The sequence below is a fragment of the Salvelinus alpinus genome, chromosome 27, assembly GCF_045679555.1.
Source record: "Salvelinus alpinus chromosome 27, SLU_Salpinus.1, whole genome shotgun sequence".
In the NCBI taxonomy this organism is placed as follows: domain Eukaryota; kingdom Metazoa; phylum Chordata; class Actinopteri; order Salmoniformes; family Salmonidae; genus Salvelinus; species Salvelinus alpinus.
In genome coordinates this window covers 16,409,706-16,434,625 of record NC_092112.1, presented here as the reverse complement: position 1 = coordinate 16,434,625, position 24,920 = coordinate 16,409,706, and the positions used below count along the sequence as shown (strand labels likewise).

Sequence of the window (24,920 nt, the reverse complement as noted above, 5' to 3'; positions counted from 1 at the left end):
TCATCAAAGTCTTTCGTTGCAACGCTCCGTATTTTCTACTGGCTTGCCCCACCACCACAGAAAACACTGAGCTAGGCTGAAACACCTGCATTTTGGAGCTGCCTTACTCAAGAAAACAAAAAAGAGGTAATGTTTGTATGTTGCTTTATTAACTCAATGACATACACTACCGTTCAAAAGTTTGGGGTCACTTCATTAAAGAGTACCCGCAAAACACCAGTCTCAACGTCATAAGTGAGAGGCGACTCCGGGAGGCTGGCCTTCTAGGCAGATTTCCTCTGTCCAGTGTCTGTGTTCTTTTGCCAATCTTAATCTTTTCTTTTTATTGGCCAGTCTGAGTTATGCCTTTTTCTTTGCAACTCTGCCTAGAAGGCCAGCACCTGGAGTCGCCTCTTCACTGTTGAAGTTGAGACTGGTGTTTTGCGGGTGTTATTTAATGAAGCTGCCAGTTGAGGACTTGTGAGGCGTCCGTTTCTCAAACTAGAAACTCTAATGTACTTGTCCTCTTTCTCAGTTGTGCACCGGGGCCTCCCACTCCTCTTTCTATTCTGGTTAGAGCCAGCTGTTCTGGGAAGGGAGTAGTACACAGCGTTGTATGAGATCTTCAGTTTCTTGGCAATTTCTCGCATGGAATAGCCTTCATTTCTCAGAACAAGAGTAGACTGACGAGTTTCAGAAGAAAGTTATTTGTTTCTGGCCATTTGGAGCCTGTAATCGAACCCACAAATGCTGATGCTCCAGATACTCAACTAGTTTAAAGAAGGCCAGTTTTATTGCTTCTTTAATCAGAACAACAGTTTTCAGCTGTGCTAAAATAATAACAAAAGGGTTTTCTAATGATCAATTAGCCTTTTAAAATGATAAACTTGGATTAGCTAACACAACATGCCATTGAAACACAGGGGTGATGGTTGCTGATAATGGGCCTCTGTACGCCTATTTAGATATTCCATAAAAAATCTGCCGTTTCCAGTTACAATAGTCATTTACAATATTAACAATGTCTACACTGTATTCCTGATCAATTTGATGTTATTTTAATGGACAAAAAATTTGCTTTCCTTTCAAAAACAAGAACATTTCTAAGTGACCCCAAACCTTTGAACGGTAGTGTATATATTTTTTTACATTGTTTGCAAAAAACTTTTTCTGCTAAAAATTGGGGCTCAAAACAGTTGGGCCCAGAATGACGGGTCGCCACTGTGTTTGTGAGAAGGATGCCTCTTGGCCAGCGTTTCCCAAACTCGGTCCTGGGGACCCCAATGGGTGCCGGTGCACAAAAAAACCCGAAATGTGTAGTTTGGGAAACCCTGGCCAAGAGGCATGGTTTAAACATGGCACTGTCTGATCCTTTTTAATTGCTACATTGATGGAATCCCTCAGAACCTAGTTGCAAATGTTCCCTGGTTCGCATTGGGGTTTGGACGCAGGGTGGGAATAGTGTACCATCTGTATGGCAAGGTATACTGCCTGTACCAAGAGGCCCAGGCTTTTATTTCCCAGATGGTAGTGCAGGGCAGGCTACTCACACTGTAACCACAGGGCGGTAGTTCAAGCTCTCCTTCAGTGGATCCTCCTCATTGCTAAAGCACAGTAGGTTATATCTTCGGCATTGGAATCAACTGAAATTATTATGACTGATTGAAATGCTGAAATGATTCAACACCACCATCCTCCTCTTCCTCCTACGTCTCCTCCTTGTCATGTTTGTCGGTGGCTCTTTGATGTAGCCTATGTCTTTAGTGACATCGTGTGGATGAAAGGATGATGTGCATGTTGCGTCTCTTGAGACACATCGCTTTTCGGCTTCCGTAACAATTCACATGTGACAGCGAAGGTCAGCATGCAATATGGCTGCTTGCACGAGAATGCTTGACAAAGTTATGTTTTCAATAAGGCTGTTACGGAATATACAACAGCAAAATGAACGTAAGTCACATGGAATGATAAAATAAGTGTATCTCGAAGGGTTGCTAGCAATGTGTTGGGTATTCCTTAGTAAGATTTAGCCCCAAATGCCCTAAACGATGCTAGTTAGCTACGTTAGCCAGCTAGCTAGTCACTGTGTTACAAAATTACATTGGTGTTAGCTAGCTAGCTGCTGTTCTAGTGCGACATTGCTATTAAAATGTTTAATATTATAAACAGACTGAGTCTTTTGTTTCCTCCTTAGGTTTCTTGTCCACATCTATGCGTCGCCTCGCACAGGGGAGTGACGGTGGCAAGCCAACAAAATTCACCCCTCCACCAAAACCTGTCATCATTGACAAAACACAGTCCGAGGCTTCACTGCGAAAGTAAGAACATTCTAGCTAACAAGCTGTGTTCATAACACTGAACACATGGTGATGTGATGCTGACCTGGTCCTATAGTTGTTCTTGCCAACTCCATTTCTGTCATTGTCAAACATTGGCATGATAACACAAACTGCAATGGGATTTATATTTAGGTTCCTTTTGCAATTCCTCTTGTTTTATCAGCAATTATGCAACATGATATCATCCCATTCCTGTTTTGGTTCTGTTTTTGAATACAGGTTCCTGAGTCCAGAATTCATCCCTCCCCGACAGAGAATAAACCCACTGAAGTTCTCCATTGAGCGCAAAGACATGATCCAGAGGAGGAAAGTGCTCAACATTCCAGAGTTTTATGTTGGTAAGAGACCTTTTGAGACAGTTGGTGTATATATGAGACTTCAATACACACCATCCTATCTAGGCTACTAGCTAGCTCTCTCAAACTCTAGGCGTCAATCTGCCTCCTCCCTACAGTTCTCAGCCATTAACTTTGCCCGCGACTGCCTCGTGAACTACAATCCCGACGCTTGTGTTACGGCTTTCAAGACAAACAGCCTTTCTCTTTCATCAGCAAGAAAGAATCCTTTAAATAAAAACGATGTGCTTTCTGTAGCAGTTACAGAGCCATACAGCCTCCATCCTACTAAACTACACTGTAGTAGTTAGATCCATACAGCTATAGAGTCTCCATCCTACTAAACTACACTGTAGCAGTTACAGAGCCATACAGCTATAGAGCCTCCATCCTACTAAACTACACTGTAGCAGTTAGAGATCCATACAGCTATAGAGCCTCCATCCTACTAAACTACACTGTAGTAGTTACAGATCCATACAGCTATAGAGCCTCCATCCTACTAAACTACACTGTAGCAGTTAGATCCATACAGCTATAGAGCCTCCATCCTACTAAACTACACTGTAGCAGTTACAGATCCATACAGCTATGGCGCCTCCATCCTACTAAACTACACTGTAGCAGTTACAGATCCATACAGCTATAGAGCCTCCATCCTACTAAACTACACTGTAGCAGTTACAGATCCATACAGCTATGGCGCCTCCATCCTACTAAACTACACTGTAGCAGTTACAGATCCATACAGCTATGGCGCCTCCATCCTACTAAACTACACTGTAGCAGTTACAGATCCATACAGCTATAGAGCCTCCATCCTACTAAACTACACTGTAGCAGTTACAGATCCATACAGCTACAGAGCCTCCATCCTACTAAACTACACTGTAGCAGTTACAGATCCATACAGCTATAGAGCCTCCATCCTACTAAACTACACTGTAGCAGTTACAGATCCATACAGCTATAGAGCCTCCATCCTACTAAACTACACTGTAGCAGTTACAGATCCATACAGCTATAGAGCCTCCATCCTACTAAACTACACTGTAGCAGTTACAGATCCATACAGCTATAGAGCCTCCATCCTACTAAACTACACTGTAGCAGTTACAGATCCATACAGCTACAGAGCCTCCATCCTACTAAACTACACTGTAGTAGTTACAGATCCATACAGCTATAGAGCCTCCATCCTACTAAACTACACTGTAGCAGTTACAGATCCATACAGCTATAGAGCCTCCATCCTACTAAACTACACTGTAGCAGTTACAGATCCATACAGCTATAGAGCCTCCATCCTACTAAACTACACTGTAGCAGTTACAGATCCATACAGCTATGGCGCCTCCATCCTACTAAACTACACTGTAGCAGTTACAGATCCATACAGCTATAGAGCCTCCATCCTACTAAACTACACTGTAGCAGTTACAGATCCATACAGCTACAGAGCCTCCATCCTACTAAACTACACTGTAGCAGTTACAGATCCATACAGCTATAGAGCCTCCATCCTACTAAACTACACTGTAGCAGTTACAGATCCATACAGCTATAGAGCCTCCATCCTACTAAACTACACTGTAGCAGTTACAGATCCATACAGCTATAGAGCCTCCATCCTACTAAACTACACTGTAGCAGTTACAGATCCATACAGCTATAGAGCCTCCATCCTACTAAACTACACTGTAGCAGTTACAGATCCATACAGCTACAGAGCCTCCATCCTACTAAACTACACTGTAGTAGTTACAGATCCATACAGCTATAGAGCCTCCATCCTACTAAACTACACTGTAGCAGTTACAGATCCATACAGCTATAGAGCCTCCATCCTACTAAACTACACTGTAGCAGTTACAGATCCATACAGCTATAGAGCCTCCATCCTACTAAACTACACTGTAGCAGTTACAGATCCATACAGCTATAGAGCCTCCATCCTACTAAACTACACTGTAGCAGTTACAGATCCATACAGCTATAGAGCCTCCATCCTACTAAACTACACTGTAGCAGTTACAGATCCATACAGCTATAGAGCCTCCATCCTACTAAACTACACTGTAGCAGTTACAGATCCATACAGCTATAGAGCCTCCATCCTACTAAACTACACTGTAGCAGTTACAGATCCATACAGCTATAGAGCCTCCATCCTACTAAACTACACTGTAGCAGTTACAGATCCATACAGCTATAGAGCCTCCATCCTACTAAACTACACTGTAGCAGTTACAGATCCATACAGCTATAGAGCCTCCATCCTACTAAACTACACTGTAGCAGTTACAGATCCATACAGCTATAGAGCCTCCATCCTACTAAACTACACTGTAGCAGTTACAGATCCATACAGCTATAGAGCCTCCATCCTACTAAACTACACTGTAGCAGTTACAGAGCCATACAGCTATGGGTGCTTCCATCTGACAAAACTGCATTTCTGCTACTCTTCCCCAGTTACTCTTACACGCAGGTATTCGGACCATGCTAGATAGCTAATTAACACCTTTGTCCTCCGTCTGCTTTCCATAAACGAGCTTTGTAACATGGAGATATGGCCGTGTGGGAGCACTGAGGTCTGTACGCTTCCAATACCGTACCGCAAGCAACGTATGTTAATGTTGAGATTTGAGCACCGGCGAGCTTAACAAAACTCCCCTCTATAGAAGACGCCTTCGTCCAATGACTCTTATGTATAATGTAATGGAAGAGAGAGTCCTGAGCAAAGGGCTAGGCTACTAGCCAGCCCTGTACAGAACAGTCTATTGAGAGCGCCATTCAACGAACCATGCTGAAAATGTGATATATTCTGTTGCAATGAAGCTACTTGCGTTCAGTCATCATTGTAAAGCTTTTATTGGATTGCTAATGTAACAGGCCTCACTTTGCTGCTTAACAGAAGGGCTTCCTTGCTCACAGCATCCTTACCAGTTCTTGATCTGGCACCCATCACACATGCTGAGCTGCCAATGTAGCAGTGTTGTTTTAGAAACACTGGTGTGAGGAATTTAAAACGCTTTCCCTGCTTCAGTTGTCTCCTTTATAATGGTAGGAAAAACAAATGTCCACACGCCAAAGAGGGTCTGTGAGAGTTCAAGAGGCTGCTGTTTGGCTGTATTTTTACATTTTAGTAGACACACTTATCCAGAGTGACTTACAGGAGTAATTAGGGTTAAGTGCCTTGCTCAAGGGCACATTGAAAGATTTTTCACCTAGTCAGCTCGGGGATTCATACCAGCAACATTTCGATTACTTCGCTAATACACGTGACCGCCAGGTTGACAATAAAAAAAAAAACAGTTATGCGACCCCGAAAAGGATCTGTTGTGATGGCACCTCGAGCTTATCAGACAGTCTTATCTCTGTTACACTAACATCCTCCTCTTCCCGTTTGGGTCTCATTTAGCAAAAATTAGGGATGAAATTATACAAGGATTTTCAGTGCCCGCTGCCACCTAGCGATCAGGTTGCCGCGCAATATGGACGGCCAACATTTTTTTATATACTTTTATTTGAACAGGGTCAATGTTTTATATATACTGATCAAAAATATAAACGCAAACATGTAAGGTGTTGGTCCCATGTTTCATGAGCTGAAATAAGACTCAATACTCAAAAAAAGCTTATTTCTCTCAAATTTTGTGCACAAATTTGTTTACATCCCTGTTAGTGAGAATTTCTAATTTGCCAAGATAATCCATCCACCTGACAGGTGTGGCATATCAATAAGCTGATTAAACAGCCTGATCATTACACAAGTGCACCTTGTGCTGGGGACAATAAAAGTCCACTCTAAAATGTGCAGTTTTGTCACGCCATGCCACAGATTCCTCAAGTTTTGAGGGAGTTTGCATGCTGACTGCAGGAATGTCCACCAGATCTGTTGCCAGAGCATTTATTGTTCATTTCTCTACCGTAAGCCACCTGAAGTCTTTTTAGAGAATTTGGCAGTACGTCCAACTGGCCTCACAACCACAGACCACGTGTAACCATGCCAGCCTAGAACCTCCACATCCGGCTTCTTCACCTGCGGGATCATCTGAGACCAGCCACTTAGACAGCTGATGAAACCGAGGAGTATTTCTGTCTATAACAAAGCCCTTTTATCGGGAAAGACTCATTCTGATTGGCTGGGTCTGGCTCCCCAGTGGGTGGGCCTGGCTCCCAAGTGGGTGGGCCTGGCTCCCAAGTGGGTGGACTCCTGCCCATCATGTGAAATCTATAGATTAGGGCCTAATGAATTTTTTTCAATTGACTGATTTCCTTGTATGAACTGTAAATCAGTAAAATCATTGCAATTGTTGCATGTTGCTTTTATATTTTTGTTAAGTAGGTTTATTAAACAGGGACAATGTTTTATATACTGTAGGTTTATTGAACAGATACAATGTTTTATATGCTGTAGGTTTATTGAACAGGGACAATGTTTTATATGCTGTAGGTTTATTGAACAGGGACAATGTTTTATATACTGTAGGTTTATTGAACAGATACAATGTTTTATATGCTGTAGGTTTATTGAACAGGGACAATGTTTTATATGCTGTAGGTTTATTGAACAGGGACAATGTTTTATATGCTGTAGGTTTATTAAACAGGGACAATGTTTTATATGCTGTAGGTTTATTGAACAGGGACAATGTTTTATATACTGTAGGTTTATTGAACAGGGACAATGTTTTATATACTGTAGGTTTATTGAACAGGGACAATGTTTTATATACTGTAGGTTTATTGAACAGGGACAATGTACAACAAAAACACAAGTCTCAGTACACTTGAGAAAATATTAGTTTTACCATATTTAGCTAACAACTCATTTCCAGAGGTAACAGTGTCCAGGAATTTTTGGGGGTTCTATAATGAGGTAACTTTAATTTCAGTCAGTATTCCCTGCAAAATCAGGAATGAATCTCTTAATTTCCCAACAACATAATAAATAAATAAAAACATTGCCAACTCCGACCACCCCTCGTGACATAATAAAAACACTGAGCTTTGTTTAATAATTTATTAATTATCAGTGTATTTGAAGATATATTTTTCAGTAAGTCTGTTTATTGGGACATAAACATCAGGTGCTAAACTAAGTATGGACAGAATAAAACAATTATAAAATATATTTATAAAATAACAAGAACATTGATGGAAATATGAATACCAGCATACCATAAATATTACTTTGAATACATTAATTAGGCTTCAACACAGTCGCAGTATCAGGGGCATGTTGCGTCCAGTGTGGTAACACATCCCCTACAAGCCACAGCCAATGTATCCCCTACAGTGGTTGCTCCACTAGAAGTTTTGTGATTATGCCGCGGGACTTCGAGGTAATTTGTGGTTTAGTACGGTACCCTGCGTCACCACTTCATTTCTCCAGACCACCACAAGGGGGAGTTAGAGCACTGATTGTGCTATTGGGTCCTACTGTGTCTGTGGCAATGAATGGACATAAACCTAAATAGAAACTAAACGTTATTTGAAAAGGAAATCATCTCCAAAATGTTATTTTTTAAACAAAGCGATTATTATTATTCATTTAGAATTATATAAAAGCCCCTTGGATATTCTCAAAGATTGGATATATTGGTCATGGCTCCCGAGCGGCGCACAATCGGATTTTCCTTGCAGTTCTCCAGGTTTATCCACTAAAAGTAGGGTTCAAGGCAGGGGGCACGGGATGGGCTGCAGAGCCGCGCACAGAAGACAGACTTAGCCAATGGGGAAGGGAGGAGGGTGGACAGGTTACATGGAGGGTCGTCCATTGACATTATTTTCTGGCACATTGGACATTCCTGAGTTCCCTTCTGTTTCCAGAATTCCTTCAGACAAACTTTTCAGACGCTGTGTGTACACAGGACAGCAGAGATCCTCCTCAGGAAGGAAAGGTTTAGAGGTCATTGTTTCACCACAGTCTCTCCTGTAAATTAAGGTTTACTTTAACTTTTGAAAATGTTTTGAAAAGAGCAGTAGAGTCAGTTGAACTTGGTTATCACAGTTTAGAATATTTCATGCCGTCTCTTTGTCTTCTGCTTATTTATTTCCAACAATTATAAATCCATTGAATTGGCAAATGTATTACTTAGACCGAATGCTAAGAGCATTGCTGAATATCTGTATGCTGTTGTGTTGTGAGCTTTACACCCTCCTGTTCGACAGGTGGAGCGCTGCAAATTAGGAGTCTGCATACAGGTCGTGTGTGTGTGTGTGTGTTTAATTTTCAAATTGCAGAAAGACTGCAAGTTCTCTCTGCTATACTAGACATTTACAAAACACCAGCTCCAATGAACAATTACAATGTAATATTTACTAATATGGTTTACCATAAACAAAAAAACGGAAAGTATTCAGAACCCTTGACTTCTCCCATGTTTTTTACGTTACAGCCTTATTCTAAAATTGAATAAAACATGTTTTCCCCTCATCAATCTACACACAATACCCCATAATGACAAAACAAAAACTGTTTTTAGAAATATATAACTGATTTTACATTTACATAAGTAAATTAAGTATTATATTTACATAAGTATTCAGACCCTTTACTCAGTACTTTGTTGAAGCACCTTTGGCAGAGATTACAGCCTTGAGTGTTCTTGGGTATGATGCTACAACCTTGGCTCACCTGTATTTGGGAAGCTTCTCCCGTTCTTCTCTGCAGATCCTCTCAAGCTCTGTCAGGTTGGATGGGGAGTGTCGCTGCACAGCTATTTCCACGTCTCTCCAGAGATGTTTGAATGGTTTCAAGTCCGGGCTCTGGCTGGGCCACTCAAGGACATTCAGAGACTTGTCCCGAAGCCACTTCTGCGTTGTCTTGGCTGTGTGCTTAGGGTCATTGTCCTTTTGGAAAGTGAACCTTCGTCCCAGTCTGAGGTCCTGAGCGCTCTGGAGCAGGTTTTCATCAAGTATCTCTCTGTACTTCGCTCTGTTAATCTCTCCTTCGATCCTGACTAGTCATCCAGTCTCTGCCACTGAAAAACATTCCCACAGCATGATGCTGCCACCACCATGCTTCACTGTAGGGATGGTGCCAGGTTTCCTCCAGACGTGGCGCTTGGCATTCAGGCCAAAGAGTTAAATCTTGGTTTCATCAGACCAGAGAATCTTGTTTCTCATGGTCTGAGAGTCTTTTAGGTGCCTTTTGACAAACTCCAGCAGGCTGTCATGTGCCTTTTACTGAGGAGTGGCTTCCGTCTGGCCACTACCATGAAGGACTGATTGGTGGAGTGCTGCAGAGATGGTTGTCCTTCAGGAAGGTTCTCCCATCTCCACAGAGGAACTCTGGAGCTCTGTCAGCATGACCATCCAGTTCTTGGTAACCTCCCGGACCAAGGCCCTTCTCCCCCGATTGCTCAGTTTGGCCGGGTGGCCAGCTCTAGGAAGAGTCTTGGTGGTTCCAAACTTCTTCCATTTAAGAATGATGGAGGCCACTGTGTTCTTGGGGACATTCAATGCGGTAGGAATGTTTTGGTACCCTTCCCCAGATCTGTGCCTCGACACAGTCCTGTCTCAGAGCTCTACGGACACTTCCTTCGACCTCATTGCTTGGTTTTCGCTCTGATATGCACTGTCAACTGTGGGACCTTATATAGACAGGTGTGTGCCTTTCCAAATCATGTTCAATCAATTGAATTTACCACAGGTAGACTGCAAGTTGTAGAAACTTCTCAAGGATGATAAGTGGAAACAGGATGCACCTGAGCTCAATTTCAAGTATCAGAGCAAAGGGTCTGAATGCTTATGTATTTAAGCTATTTCTGTAATTTATTTTTTATATTTGCAAAAAAATTGCTAAAAATTCTAAATGCCTGTTTTCGCTTTGTCATTATGGGATATTGTGTGTAGATTTGAGGAAAAACATTTAAATCCATTTTTGAATAAGGCTGTAACGTTAAAAATGTGGAAAAAGGGAAGGGGTCTGAATACCTTCCGAAGGCACTGTATTGTATCTCATCACATTATGAGGAGAGATACTGGCCTTTTATCTTTTTAAAGGAGTTATCAAATGAATGTGTTGATTTTGATAGACTTAAATTAGTCGTTGTGTTTTGCAGGAAGTGTCTTAGCTGTGACCATGGCGGACCCTCACGCCAGCGGTAAAACCAACCGCTTTATGGGCATCTGCATCCAGAGAGGTGGCCATGGACTGGGAGCCACATTTGTCCTTAGGAATATCATCGACGGCCAAGGTGGGGATACTCATGAAGTCCACAGCAGTTCTCATGTGAAGAGAGAGTGTGTGCGTGTTTGAACCGCCAAGGCTCTTCTGGAGGTTAAATCAGTGGTATAGAAGGTTATGTTGCTTACTGGATAAATATCTCCGTTGGATGAGTCTGAAACATCAGTCGTGACACTATTCAATCTGAAGTGTAGAACCTCAGTTTCTATTGTGACACTATTCAATCTGAAGTGTAGAACCTCAGTTTCTATTGTGACACTATTCAATCTGAAGTGTAGAACCTCAGTTTCTATTGTGACACTATTCAATCTGAAGTGTAGAACCTCAGTTTCTATTGTGACACTATTCAATCTGAAGTGTAGAACCTCAGTTTCCATTGTGACACTATTCAATCTGAAGTGTAGAACCTCAGTTTCCATTGTGAAACTATTCAATCTGAAGTGTAGAACCTCAGTTTCCATTGTGACACTATTCAATCTGAAGTGTAGAACCTCAGTTTCTATTGTGACACTATTCAATCTGAAGTGTAGAACCTCAGTTTCCATTGTGACACTATTCAATCTGATGTGTAGAACCTCAGTTTCCATTGTGAAACTATTCAATCTGAAGTGTAGAACCTCAGTTTCCATTGTGACACTATTCAATCTGAAGTGTAGAACCTCAGTTTCCATTGTGAAACTATTCATTCTGAAGTGTAGAACCTCAGTTTCCATTGTGACACTATTCAATCTGAAGTGTAGAACCTCAGTTTCCATTGTGACACTATTCAATCTGAAGTGTAGAACCTCAGTTTCCATTGTGACACTATTCAATCTGAAGTGTAGAACCTCAGTTTCCATTGTGACACTATTCAATCTGAAGTGTAGAACCTCAGTTTCCATTGTGAAACTATTCAATCTGAAGTGTAGAATCTCAGTTTCCAATGATTTAGTGCACATGGGTGGCCAATACTTCCTGGAGAGCTACTGGGTAGGCTCCCGTGTAGCGCAGCGGTCTAAGGCGTTGCATCTCAGTGCTTGAGGCGTTACAACAGACACCCTGGTTCGAATCCAGGCTGTATCACAACCGGCCGTGATTGGCAGTCACATAGGGCGGCGCACAATTGGCCCAGCGTCATCCGGGTTTGGCCGGTGTAGGCCATCATTGTAAATAAACATTTGTTCTTAACTGACTTGCCTTGTTAAATAAAGGTTCAATAAATAATATAATGTTTTTAAATAGGCATGCTTTCACTCTCTCCTGGTTAGCAGCAAATTATTCTGAACAAAAAAATATATATGTGTATATATGTATATAAACGCATCATGTAAAGTGTTGGTCCCATGTTTCAAAGATCCCAGAAATGTTTCATACGTACAAAAAGCTTATTTCTCCAAAATGTTGTGCTCAAATGTGTTAACCCTGTTAGTGAGCATTTCTTCTTTGCCAAATTATCCATCCACCTGACAGGTGTGGCATATTAAGAACAGCACGATCATTACACAGGTGTACCTTGTGCTGGGGACAAAAGGCCACTGTAAAATGTGCAGTTTTGTCACACAACACAATGCCACAGATGTCTCAAGTTTTGATGGAGTGTGCAATTGACGTGCTGACTGCAGGAAGGTCCACCAGTAATGTTGCCAGAAAATGTCATGTTAATTTCTTTACCGTAAGCTGCCCTCCAACGTCGTTTTAGAGAATCTGGCAGTACGTCCAACCAGCCTCACAACCACCGACCACGTGTAACCACACCAGCCCAGGACCTCCACATCCGGGTTCTTCACCTCCGGGATTGTCTGAGACCAGCCACCCGGACAGATGATGAAACTGGGTTTTCACAACCAAAGAATTTCTGCACAAACTGTTAGACAGTCTCAGGGAAGCTCATCTGCATGCTCGTCGTCCTCACCAGGGTCTTGACCTGACTGCAGTTCAGTGTTGTAACCTGCTTCAGTGGGAAAATGCTCACCTATGATGGCAACTGGCATGTTGGAGAAGTGTGCTCTTCACGGATGAATCCCGGTTTCAACTGTACCAGGCAGATGGCAGACAGCGTGTATGGTGTCGTGTTGGCGAGCAGTTTGCTGATGTCAACATTGTGAACAGAGTGCCCCATGGTGGTGGTGGGGTTATGTTATGGGCAGGCATAAACTATGGACAACGAACACAATTGTATTTTATTGATTGCAATTTGAATGCACAGAGATACTGTGACGAGATCCTGAGGCCCATTGTCGTGCCATTCATCCACCTCCATCACCTCATGTTTCAGCATGATAATGCACAGCCCCATGTCGCAAGGATCTGTACACAATTCCTTGAAGCTCAAAATGTCCCAGTTCTTCCATGGCCTGCATACTCACCAGATATGTCACACATTGTGCGTGTTCCAGTCCCCCCCAATATCCAGCAGCTTCACACAGCCATGGAAGAGTGAGACAACATTCCACAATCATCAGCCTGATCAACTCTATGTGAAGGAGATGTCACGCTGCATGAGGCAAACGGTTGTCACAGCAGATACTGACTGGTTTTCTGATCCACACCCCTACCTTTATTTAAGGTGTCTGTGACCAACAGATACATATCTGTATTCCCAGTAATGTGAAATACATAGATTAGGGCCTAATGAATGTATTTCAACTGACTGATTTCCTTATATGAACTGTAACTCAGTAAAATCTTTGAAATTGTTGCATGTTGTGTTTTCTAGATTTTGTTCAGTGTATTAGAATCAGGTGTTCTAGATCAGGATTGTAGCGAATGGCAGGGTGACTCCAGGACCAGGTTTGGGCAGACCTGATTTAGTGTGCCTGTGAACTCTGATTAAAGGCCAGGGGTGGCACACACTTCCTGGAGGGCTCTGTCTGCTGGCTGTTGTTACTTCCTTTCAATTTGTGTCCAATTAAGACCTAGACAACCAGGTGAGGGGAGTTCCTAACTAATCAGTGAGCTTAATTGATCGATCAAGTACAAAGGAGAAACTTGCAGACTCTCGGCCCTCCAGGACGGGAATTTGACACGATAATAGGCCATGATAATCATTAGCTGAGTGTATCTCTCTCTCCCACAGGAGTTGAGATCTGCTATGAAATGTACAGCCCGCGGCTGCAGCAGCTGGAGGTGCTGAAGCTGGAGAAAAGGCTGGACAACAATCTGATGTACCTGAGAGACGCCCTGCCCGAGTACAGCACCGTGAACTTGGACATGAAGCCCGTGCCCCACTCTGTCACCGGGGACGTGCCCGTCAATAAAGTAAGTGGCTGGCTTCCACTCTCTCATAACACATAGTTATCAATCAGTCAGTCATATTGACCTCTGAATAGACATCAGATATGGCTGTTAGCCAGCTCAAATCAAACTTGAGTTATTAATTCTGTTTAACACGATGCTGAGACACTTCATATTTAGACGTGTTTCACTTAACAATTGAAGTCAGTTAACATAACATGGAAGTGGCCTTTTATTTTATACCGAACATGTATTGCTAAAGCTATGATTGGTACAGATTCATCACCCGAGGCCTGTCTGTACAGGGCAGTATTGGTTTGACCTGTACCTCTCTTCCCTCTAGACCAGAGTGCGGATGCGGCCCAAGCCGTGGTCCAAGCGCTGGGAGCGGCCCAAGTACAACGTGCAGGGCATCCGATTCGACCTGTGTCTGTCGCCCGAGAAGCTGGAGCACGCCCAGAAGTGGGCGATGCCCTGGCTGGAGTATGACATGCTGAAAGAGTACGACACCACAGCCCTGGAGGAGCACATCCTTAAGGAGGTGCAGACAGAGATGAGCAAGTGAACATGCCCCTAACCCCTCACCCCAACCCGCTCTCAACCAGGGGTGGGTAGTTCCAGTAAGCGGGTGGGTAGTTCAATAAGCGGGTGGGTAATTCCAGTAAGCGGGTGGGTAGTTCAATAAACGGGTGGGTAATTCAATAAGCGGGTGGGTAGTTCAATAAACGGGTGGGTAATTCCAGTAAGCGGGTGGGTAGTTCAATAAACGGGTGGGTAATTCAATAAGCGGGTGGGTAGTTCAATAAACGGGTGGGTGATTCCAGTAAGCGGGTGGGTAGTTCAATAAACGGGTGGGCAGCTCCAGTAAGCGGGTGGGTAATTCCAAGTAAGCGGGTGGGTAGTTCCAGTAAGCGGGTGGGTAGTTCAATAAACGGGTGGGTAATTCCAGTAAGCGGGTGGGTAGTTCAATAAACGGGTGGGTAGTTCCAGTAAGCGGGTGGGTAGCTCCAGTAAGCGGGTGGGTAGCTCCAGTAAGCGGGTGGGTAGCTCCAGTAAGCGGGTGGGTAGTTCCAGTAAGCGGGTGGGTAGTTCCAGTAAGCGGGTGGGTAGTTCCAGTAAGCGGGTGGGTAGTTCCAGTAAGCGGGTGGGTAGTTCCAGTAAGCGGGTGGGTAGTTCCAGTAAGCGGGTGGGTAGTTCCAGTAAGCGGGTGGGTAGTTCAATAAACGGGTGGGCAGCTCCAGTAAGCGGGTGGGTAGTTCAATAAGCGGGTGGGTAATTCCAGTAAGCGGGTGGGTAGTTCCAGTAAGCGGGTGGGTAGTTCAATAAGCGGGTGGGTAATTCCAGTAAGCGGGTGGGTAGTTCCAGTAAGCGGGTGGGTAGTTCAATAAGCGGGTGGGTAGTTCAATAAGCGGGTGGGTAGTTCAATAAGCGGGTGGGTAATTCCAGTAAGCGGGTGGGTAGTTCCAGTAAGCGGGTGGGTAATTCCAGTAAGCGGGTGGGTAGTTCAATAAGCGGGTGGGCAGTTCCAGTAAACGGGTGGGCAGCTCCAGTAAGCGGGTGGGTAGTTCAATAAGCGGGTGGGTAGTTCCAGTAAGCGGGTGGGTAGTTCCAGTAAGCGGGTGGGTAATTCCAGTAAGCGGGTGGGTAGTTCAATAAGCGGGTGGGCAGTTCCAGTAAGCGGGTGGGCAGCTCCAGTAAGCGGGTGGGCAGCTCCAGTAAGCGGGTGGGCAGCTCCAGTAAGCGGGTGGGCAGCTCCAGTAAGCGGGTGGGCAGCCCCGGCAGTAGTGTCTTCTGGTTTTACTGTCAAATCAATAAATTACATAAAGTTGGGGGGGGAAATCTAGTTTATTCACTCCATGAGCAATTAGTGACATGAATAGATGGATGTAGTGCCTGGGAGATGAAAAGCACCAGACAGTGCTGCCTCTGAGGAGCCTGGGAGATGAAAAGCACCAGACAGTGCTGCCTCTGAGGAGCCTGGGAGATGAAAAGCACCAGACAGTGCTGCCTCTGAGGAGCCTGGGAGATGAAAAGCACCAGACAGTGCTGCCTCTGAGGAACAGTGTTCAGCCACCCCTGTTAACACTTGATGGCCCTTGGTCTTCCACCTGTCTCCATGTACATGATGTCTGGTGAGAGGTGGAGAGGAACATTGAGGAGTCTGAATCTCCCAGGGACAATCGTGGAACCGTCTGCATAGCTGTGGTTACCTGCTTGCTTCATCGTGTCTTGTATGTCTGGAAAGTGTTTTTGCATATCAATGTGCAGTTGCAAGTATCCATTTCTAAATTAAAAAGCTATTAAACATGTTTCCCTTGTCCTTTTAATACATGGTGTATGATGTTGTAAGATACTTGATTGGTCCCATTTTTCTAGACAAACAATGACTGTTTTATAATGCATTGATTTCAGTTGTAACAGAGCCGAAGCACTTGACCGTGAGAATTAGTCTGTAGTCATGTGAAGTGTGCATTAGTGCTAGTTGGTCGCTGAACGTGATCTCAGAGGAACTGAGAGCTGTACTAATTACCATTTCAGTATTAATGATGACAGGAAGACCCATATTAGGACAATCTCAGAAGGCTAGCTTAAACCTCATAAGGAGTTCCTGTGTGGTCTTCAGTCAATGGAACAGTGTGCCAGCACAGAGAGAAGGCCTATGTCCAAATTCTCATAGTACGTCCTAGTTGGTATGTCTTTTGTGTACGCAAAAATAGGAAGTCAAGTCGTATGCAAAATGTATCAAATTTGAGTAGGTTTTAAATTCCAGGATGGCATCCTCCTTTTCATGATAGAGTAAAAGCCAGTAGCTCTCCAGGAAGATGGTTGGCCAGCCCTGCACTACCTCATCATATTCAAATAAGAAACTGCTACTTTGACCTTTTTGTCTTTTAGTTAACTGTACAAAGTTACAAGGAGCTTGCAGTTTTCCCATGTAATTACCATGTTGGAAAACGTCATATTGCCACTAGGGGGCACTGTTGTGCCATAACATTGAACGGAACCGGCTTTGTTGAAACTGATGGCTTTCATGAGGCATTATATTGCTTAATGTGCACTTTTAGTATCTACTTAAACGTAGCGCAGCAGCACATAGGGGAAAAAAAGACTTTGAAAAAGATTCCTTTGCAAAAGAAGGGCAAATATGTTCATATCCTTGAGTAGATGTTTACATCCAACTAGCTGTGACTGGACACCTGCTGCAGTTTACTTTCCCTATAGTGAGTGGAAACACGATGTGGTTTTGAGATGACATGTTCCATAGTGTTAGTTACAGTTAGCACTGTAAAGTCATGCCGGTGATGTTTGTGTCGGTAAACACCCTTGGAGCCTGTAATGCCATGCCTGTGATCTGTGTGTGTGCTTGGACTCTCCCCTACACTCTGTAATTTCTCCACATTACAGGAGCGCTCTGTAGTACAGGAATGGCAGATGTTTACTCAACTCATTATGGACCACACATCCTCATAAACACGCGCCCACACACAGACATATGCATGCACACACTCGCAGCACTCACACAAATGTGACACCGTGACAGAATCAAATATTTATCCCAACAGTTTATAGTGCCAACGTCAACCTTTCCTTTGTAGATGAGTTTCTATAATGGTGTATAGATGGAGGAATTCAGGTATGATGTCATTGTTTTTAGCACTACCCATTATTAAACTACGACACGCGACGTGGTTCATTGTGCCTATAATTCAGCAAAAACGTTTCAAATTGCCGCCGTCTTGGATCTAAAATTGGGATCATGTATACTCTGCTAATGACCATACAAGAAAGAGTAACAGAGAGCACTGTACAATACGGAGAACTTAACAAATGAGGCGTTATATCTTCATCGCTCTCTTTCATGTTCTGTCTCATTCTCTCCTTTTCTGTGTTCTATCTAGTCTTTCTCTCTCTCTTCCTCTCTGTCTCCGTTTGTCTCTCTTCCTCTCTGTCTCCGTTTGTCTCTCTCCGTGTGATCATGTCCCTGCCTGTGATTTCTTTTTTAAGACAAAACCCATGCGTATCTGTAAATTTGTTGAACTCTCAATCTCTGTGTGTGTGTGTGTGTGTGTGTGTGTGTGTGTGTGTGTGTGTGTGTGTGTGTGTGTGTGTGTGTGTGTGTGTGTGTGTGTGTGTGTGTGTGTGTGTGTGTGTGTGTGTGTGTGTGTGTGTGTGTGTGTGTGTGTGTGTGTGTGTGTTCATGCGTGCGAGAGAGAACTGTGCTGTGCCACAAGATATTAGGACCACCCATAGACCCATATAAATTACAGGCTTGAGTTACACCCCTCTGTGACTGTTTGTCTGTGCGTTCTTGCACGTTCCTACATGTGTGTGTGTGTTCCGGTCCTCTGGGTCACCGTAGTCCTAGGTAAATGACACACTTGAGTATCACCATATGTTCCAGTGAAATAACATGACCGCCTGCTGCTCCTCCCTCCCACTGTCCCCTCGGGCCAGTCTGACACTCCTGCTGCTCCTCCCTCCCACTGTCCCCTCGGGCCAGACTGACGCTCCTGCTGCTCCTCCCTCCCACTGTCCCCTCGGGCCAGACTGACACTCTAGCTGCTCCTCCCTCCCACTGTCCCCTCGGGCCAGACTGACACTCCTGCTGCTCCTCCCTCCCACTGTCCCCTCGGGCCAGACTGACGCTCCTGCTGCTCCTCCCTCCCACTTTCCCCTCGGGCCAGACTGGAACTCCTGCTGCCTTCACACATGCAGTTTGAGGGTTGTGACGACAGTCCCCTGACAGAGAAGATAGTGTGAAAGACTATAATCTTATCTAGATGGTGATATCCAGAGCCATTACTTCTCTGCGTCTTTTAGTCCATAAAGACGGGACAGAGCAGTACAGGTTACGAAGGACGTCACACTGAGACATACTGTTCTGTCTGTCTCTCTGTCTGTCTGTCTGTCTGCAACTGTGTGTGTGTGTGTGTCTGTGCAACTGTGCCTGTGTGTGTGTTTCTCTCTCTCTGTGTGCGACTGTGCCTGTGTGTGTGTGTGTGTGTGTCTGTCTGTGTGCTTGAATGACCAGTACACATGCCCATCATACAGGCAGTAATACAGCTGCTACATTAATATTACACCACAACATCTAGCTAACATAACCCATTGTACATTAATATTACACCACAACATCTAGCTAACATAACCCATTGTACATTAATATTACACCACAACATCTAGCTAATGTAACAGTTTAACTTTACGTCCGTCCCCTCGCCCCGACCCGGGCGCGAACCAGGGACCCTCTGCACACATCAACATCAGTCACCCACGAAGCATCGTTACCCATCGCTCCTCAAAAGCCACGGCACTTGCAGAGCAAGGGGAACCACTACTTCAAGGTTTCAGAGCAAGTGATGTCACCGACTGAAAGGCTGCTAGCGCGCACCACCGCTACCTAGCTAGCCATTTCACATCGGTTACACTAACATAACCCATCGTACATTAATATTACACCACAACATCTAGCTAACATAACAGCTGTCCAACTTTGTCCTTGATGGAAAACCATTCTCCATGAGTGTGTGTATAGGTGGTGGAATCCACGTATTCATGTGTGTGTGTATGTGTTGTGCTTTGAGGATGTCCCTGCCCACATGTGGTCTAAGATAAGCACAGTCAAGGCTGTTTGATACATTCCTCACATTTCCTTCATATCACCCCATGTTCCTGCCACCCAATGTTCCTGCCACCTCATGTTCCTGTGTGTGTGTGTGTGTGTGTGTGCGTGTGCGTGTGCGTGTGCGTGTGCGTGTGTGTGTGTGTGTCTGTTGTGGTTAGGTCAAAATAAGGCACATTGTTTCACCTTGAAGGGTTGTAATTCCTGTACAGTCGACCTGACCGCTGTTTGGGGAACAGAAGACTGTATGTATGTATCTGTGTGGTCTATGTCTGTGTCTATATCTGTCTGAACCAAACTCTATGTTGATGTGTTGTTGTTTACCAACTGTTTCCTAGATAGCCTACAGTAATGGGCAGTCTATATGTTTGTCCTTGCCCTGCACTAAACACACCTTATTCATGTCATGGACTTATCAACAAACCCTTGAATAGTGTGTCAGTGGTATAGCTTGGTATAGCAAACTCCTATGGTTGTTGTGTTGCCAAACATAACTATAGGAGACTGCACTAACAGATCAGAGACCAGGCTAGAGCAGGGCTAGCTGTGGACTGTGTGGTGGGTCACCCAGGAGAGGATTGGGGAAAGCTGAATAAAGAGGGTGTAGTTTCTACCAGTGGTCACTAAGTGGCGCCCTTACAGTTCCACATGGAGGCTAGCTACTTCCTCGCTCACAGCTGGGCGGCTTTCTTCTTTCAGAACTTTAATTGCAGCGCTGGCCTGGGAAGGAGAGAGAGGGAGGAAATCCCAGAGCTTTCGCCTGGAACAAGGACCGATTTCAGAAGAACGAGGAGAGGAATAAGAAAAAAAGAAAGGTTTTGGTTTCAAATAATAATGTAAGGGAGGCGTTGTTGCTGGAGAAGTGAAGGAGAGGAGAGGAGGGGAGTAGATAGCTAGAGGTGGGGGAGGAAGAGAGGGAGGGGAGGAGAAGAGAAAGGGTTGAAGAGAGGAGGGGAGTAGATAGCTAGAGGTGGGGGAGGAAGAGAGGGAGGGGAGGAGAAGAGAAAGGGTTGAAGAGAGGAGGGGAGTAGATAACTAGAGGTGGGGGAGGAAGAGAGGGGGGGAGGAGAGGAGAAAGTGTTGAAGAGAGGAGGGGAGTAGATAGCTAGAGGTGGGGGAGGAAGAGAGGGAGGGGAGGAGAGGAGAGGAGAAAGGGTTAAAGAGAGGAGGGGAGTAGATAGCTAGAGGTGGGGGAGGAAGAGAGGGAGGGGAGGAGAAGAGAAAGGGTTGAAGAGAGGAGGGGAGTAGATAGCTAGAGGTGGGGGAGGAAGAGAGGGAGGGGAGGAGAGGAGAAAGGGTTGTCAGAGAGGAGGGGAGTAGATAGCTAGAGGTGGGGGAGGAAGAGAGGGAGGGGAGTAGATAGGTAGAGGAAGAGAGGAGGGGAGTAGATAGGTAGAGTTGGGAGTGGAAGAGATGGTGGGAGTAGATAGGTAGAGGTGGGAGAGAGGGAGGGGAGTAGATTGGTAGAGGTGGGAGAGAGGGAGGGGAGTAGATAGGTAGAGGTGGGAGAGAGGGAGGGTAGTAGATAGGTAGAGGTGGGAGAGAGGGAGGGGAACAGATAGGTAGAGGTGGGAGAGGAAGAGAGGGAGGGGAGCAGATAGGTAGAGTTGGGAGTGGAAGAGAGGGTGGGAGTAGATAGGTAGAGGTGGGAGAGAGGGAGGGGAGTAGATTGGTAGAGGTGGGAGAGAGGGAGGGGAGTAGATAGGTAGAGGTGGGAGAGAGGGAGGGGAGCAGATAGGTAGAGGTGGGAGAGAGGGAGGGTAGTAGATAGGTAGAGGTGGGAGAGAGGGAGGGGAACAGATAGGTAGAGGTGGGAGAGAGGGAGGGGAGTAGATAGGTAGAGGTGTGAGAGAGGGGGGGAGTAGATAGGTAGAGGTGGGAGAGAGGGAGGGGAGTAGATAGGTAGAGGTGGGAGAGAGGGAGGGGAGTAGATAGGTAGAAGTGGGAGAGAGGGGGGGAGTAGATAGGTAGAGGTGGGAGAGAGGGAGGGTAGTAGATAGGTAGAGGTGGGAGAGAGGGAGGGGAGCAGATAGGTAGAGGTGGGAGAGAGGGAGGGGAGTAGATAGGTAGAGGTGGGAGAGAGGGAGGGGAGCAGATAGGTAGAGGTGGGAGAGAGGGAGGGGAGGAGAGTAGATAGGGAGAGAGGGAGGGGAGTAGATAGGTAGAGGTGGGAGAGAGGAAGGGGAGTAGATTGGTAGAGGTGGGAGAGAGGGGGGAGTAGATAGGTAGAGGTGGGAGAGAGGGAGGGGAGTAGATAGGTAGAGGTGGGAGAGAGGGAGGAGAGTAGATAGGTAGAGGTGGGAGAGAGGGAGGGGAGTAGATTGGTAGAGGTGGGAGAGAGGGGGGGAGTAGATAGGTAGAGGTGGGAGAGAGGGAGGGGAGTAGATTGGTAGAGGTGGGAGAGAGGGAGGGGAGTAGATAGGTAGAGGTGGGAGAGAGGGAGGGGAGTAGATTGGTAGAGGTGGGAGAGAGGGAGGGGAGTAGATAGGTAGAGGTGGGAGAGAGGGAGGGGAGTAGATAGGTAGAGGGTAGAGGTCGGAGAGAGGGAGGGGAGTAGATAGGTAGAGGTGGGAGAGAGGGAGGAGAGTAGATAGGTAGAGGTGGGAGAGAGGGAGGGGAGTAGATTGGTAGAGGTGGGAGAGAGGGAGGGGAGTAGATAGGTAGAGGTGGGAGAGAGGGAGGGGAGTAGATAGGTAGAGGTGGGAGAGAGGGAGGAGAGTAGCTAGGTAGAGGTGGGAGAGAGGGAGGGTAGCAGACAGGTAGAGGTGGGAGAGAGGGAGGGGAGTAGATAGGTAGAGGTGGGAGAGAGGGGGGGAGTAGATAGGTAGAGGTGGGAGAGAGGGAGGAGAGTAGCTAGGTAGAGGTGGGAGAGAGGGAGGGGAGCAGATAGGTAGAGGTGGGAGAGAGGGAGGGGAGTAGATAGGTAGAGGTGGGAGAGAGGGAGGGGAGCAGATAGGTAGAGGTGGGAGAGAGGGAGGGGAGCAGATAGGTAGAGGTGGGAGAGAGGGAGGGGAGCAGAGTAGATAGGGAGAGAGGGAGGGGAGTAGATAGGTAGAGGTGGGAGAGAGGGAGGGGAGTAGATTGGTAGAGGTGGGAGAGAGGGGGGGAGTAGATAGGTAGAGGTGGGAGAGAGGGAGGGGAGTAGATAGGTAGAGGTGGGAGAGAGGGAGGAGAGTAGATAGGTAGAGGTGGGAGAGAGGGAGGGGAGTAGATTGGTAGAGGTGGGAGAGAGGGGGGGAGTAGATAGGTAGAGGTGGGAGAGAGGGAGGGGAGTAGATTGGTAGAGGTGGGAGAGAGGGAGGGGGTAGATAGGTAGAGGTGGGAGAGAGGGAGGGGAGTAGATTGGTAGAGTTGGGAGAGAGGGAGGGGAGTAGATTGGTAGAGGTGGGAGAGAGGGGGGGAGTAGATAGGTAGAGGTGGGAGAGAGGGAGGGGAGTAGATTGGTAGAGGTGGGAGAGAGGGAGGGGAGTAGATTGGTAGAGGTGGGAGAGAGGGAGGGGAGTAGATTGGTAGAGGTGGGAGAGAGGAAGGGGAGTAGATTGGTAGAGGTGGGAGAGAGGGGGGGAGTAGATAGGTAGAGGTGGGAGAGAGGGAGGGGAGTAGATTGGTAGAGGTGGGAGAGAGGGAGGGGGGTAGATAGGTAGAGGTGGGAGAGAGGGAGGGGAGTAGATTGGTAGAGGTGGGAGAGAGGGAGGGGAGTAGATTGGTAGAGGTGGGAGAGAGGGAGGGGAGTAGATAGGTAGAGGTGGGAGAGAGGGAGGGGAGTAGATAGGTAGAGGTGGGAGAGAGGGAGGGGAGTACATAGGTAGAGGTGGGAGAGAGGGAGGAGAGTAGATAGGTAGAGGTGGGAGAGAGGGAGGAGAGTAGATAGGTAGAGGTGGGAGAGAGGGAGGGGAGTAGATAGGTAGAGGTGGGAGAGAGGGAGGAGATTAGATAGGTAGAGGTGGGAGAGAGGGAGGGGAGTAGATAGGTAGAGGTGGGAGAGAGGGAGGGGAGTAGATAGGTAGAGGTGGGAGAGAGGGAGGAGAGTAGATAGGTAGAGGTGGGAGAGAGGGAGGGGAGCAGATAGGTAGAGGTGGGAGAGAGGGAGGAGAGTAGATAGGTAGAGGTGGGAGAGAGGGAGGAGAGTAGCTAGAGGAAGAGAGGAGAAGGGTAGGGGGAGTAGAGAGTTACACACTAAAAACAAATGGCTCTGTATGGTGACAAATAAGGGTTATTTGGCTGGTAACCATAGCTGATCCCTTTTTGGCGATATAACCATGCTCATAAGGTTAAAAATGGAACATGTATGGTGCTTTAAACAACCCTTTCCTACGGTTTTATAAAGAACCATTAAAAAAAGGTTAATATAGCACCCTTTTTAGAACCCTTTTTTATGGTTCTTTTCAGAATGTTTATGGTTTGTTGAAGAACCTTTCTCAATCTCAAAGGTTCTTTGTAGAACCTCTTGAAGATTCCGTAGGTGTTATTATTGTGTTCATTGACAAGTTGAATCAGGTGTGCTAACTCTGGAACAGTTGGGGATCCCTGAAGAAAGAGCTGAGAACCACTGATTTAATCAACACAAATCATACGCGAGTCTTTCACAAGACACCATCACTGGCCATAGTCATATATAACATGTAACGGCATAACGCAACAGATTACATCAACTGGAATGACACTCTCAAGCGAGGTTACACAGAAAGATCTGAGAGAAAACCATGACACAAAATATTCTAATGAGCCGTCACCCCTACATTTGAACTATCTTAAAAAGAGGAAAATAACTGTTAACTGTAAAGAACCCTTGAAGGGCTCAAAATGTTATTTAAGTCATTATGGTTCCACATTGAAACATCACCCTTCCCAAAGAACCCTTGGGGAACCCTGTTTTCTTGGTGTGTGGAAGTGGGAAATAAGGGGACTGAGGAAGAGAGGAAGGCAAGGGGGTTGGTGATGGTTTTAAATGCTTGAGTTTACAGAGAGGAGGAGAGGAGGAGGAGGGGTGTGCGTTAAAACAGTCAGGGCCAGGCAATTTGCTATTGAGGGCTCTGAACATGGATGCAGCACTCTCCCTCTTTCTCTCTCTCTCTCCCTCGCTCTCTTTTCCTTTCTCTCTCGCTCTCTCTCTTTCTCTGCTCTGTATTCACCTTGATCCTCTGCCAAGAATGCAGCAGGCAGGACACAAGAGGGAATGAGGTAGTTGTGCTTGCCTCACCTCTGCTTTACAACTATCACCAATTTGCAGC

General features: G+C 45.8%; 1 protein-coding gene and 1 long non-coding RNA gene across 2 annotated transcripts; one reads left to right on the top strand and one right to left on the bottom strand.

The window, feature by feature from the left end:
* Window positions 1–1,802: 1,802 nt before the first annotated feature.
* mrpl19 (mitochondrial ribosomal protein L19) lies at window positions 1,803–14,752 on the top strand. The gene is made up of 6 exons (XM_071369510.1): window positions 1,803–1,929; window positions 2,174–2,297; window positions 2,538–2,656; window positions 10,729–10,863; window positions 13,909–14,090; window positions 14,410–14,752. The coding sequence occupies exons 1-6, from the start codon at window positions 1,851–1,853 to the stop codon at window positions 14,629–14,631; spliced, it is 861 nt and encodes a 286-aa protein (XP_071225611.1). The 5' UTR covers window positions 1,803–1,850; the 3' UTR covers window positions 14,632–14,752.
* Window positions 14,753–16,004: 1,252 nt separating this feature from the next.
* Window positions 16,005–16,375, bottom strand: LOC139556034 (uncharacterized). Its single transcript, XR_011671057.1, has 2 exons — window positions 16,128–16,375; window positions 16,005–16,085 (listed from the first exon to the last, which is right to left on the bottom strand). It is a non-coding gene; the product is annotated as an uncharacterized lncRNA (long non-coding RNA).
* Between the last annotated feature and the right edge of the window lie 8,545 nt (window positions 16,376–24,920).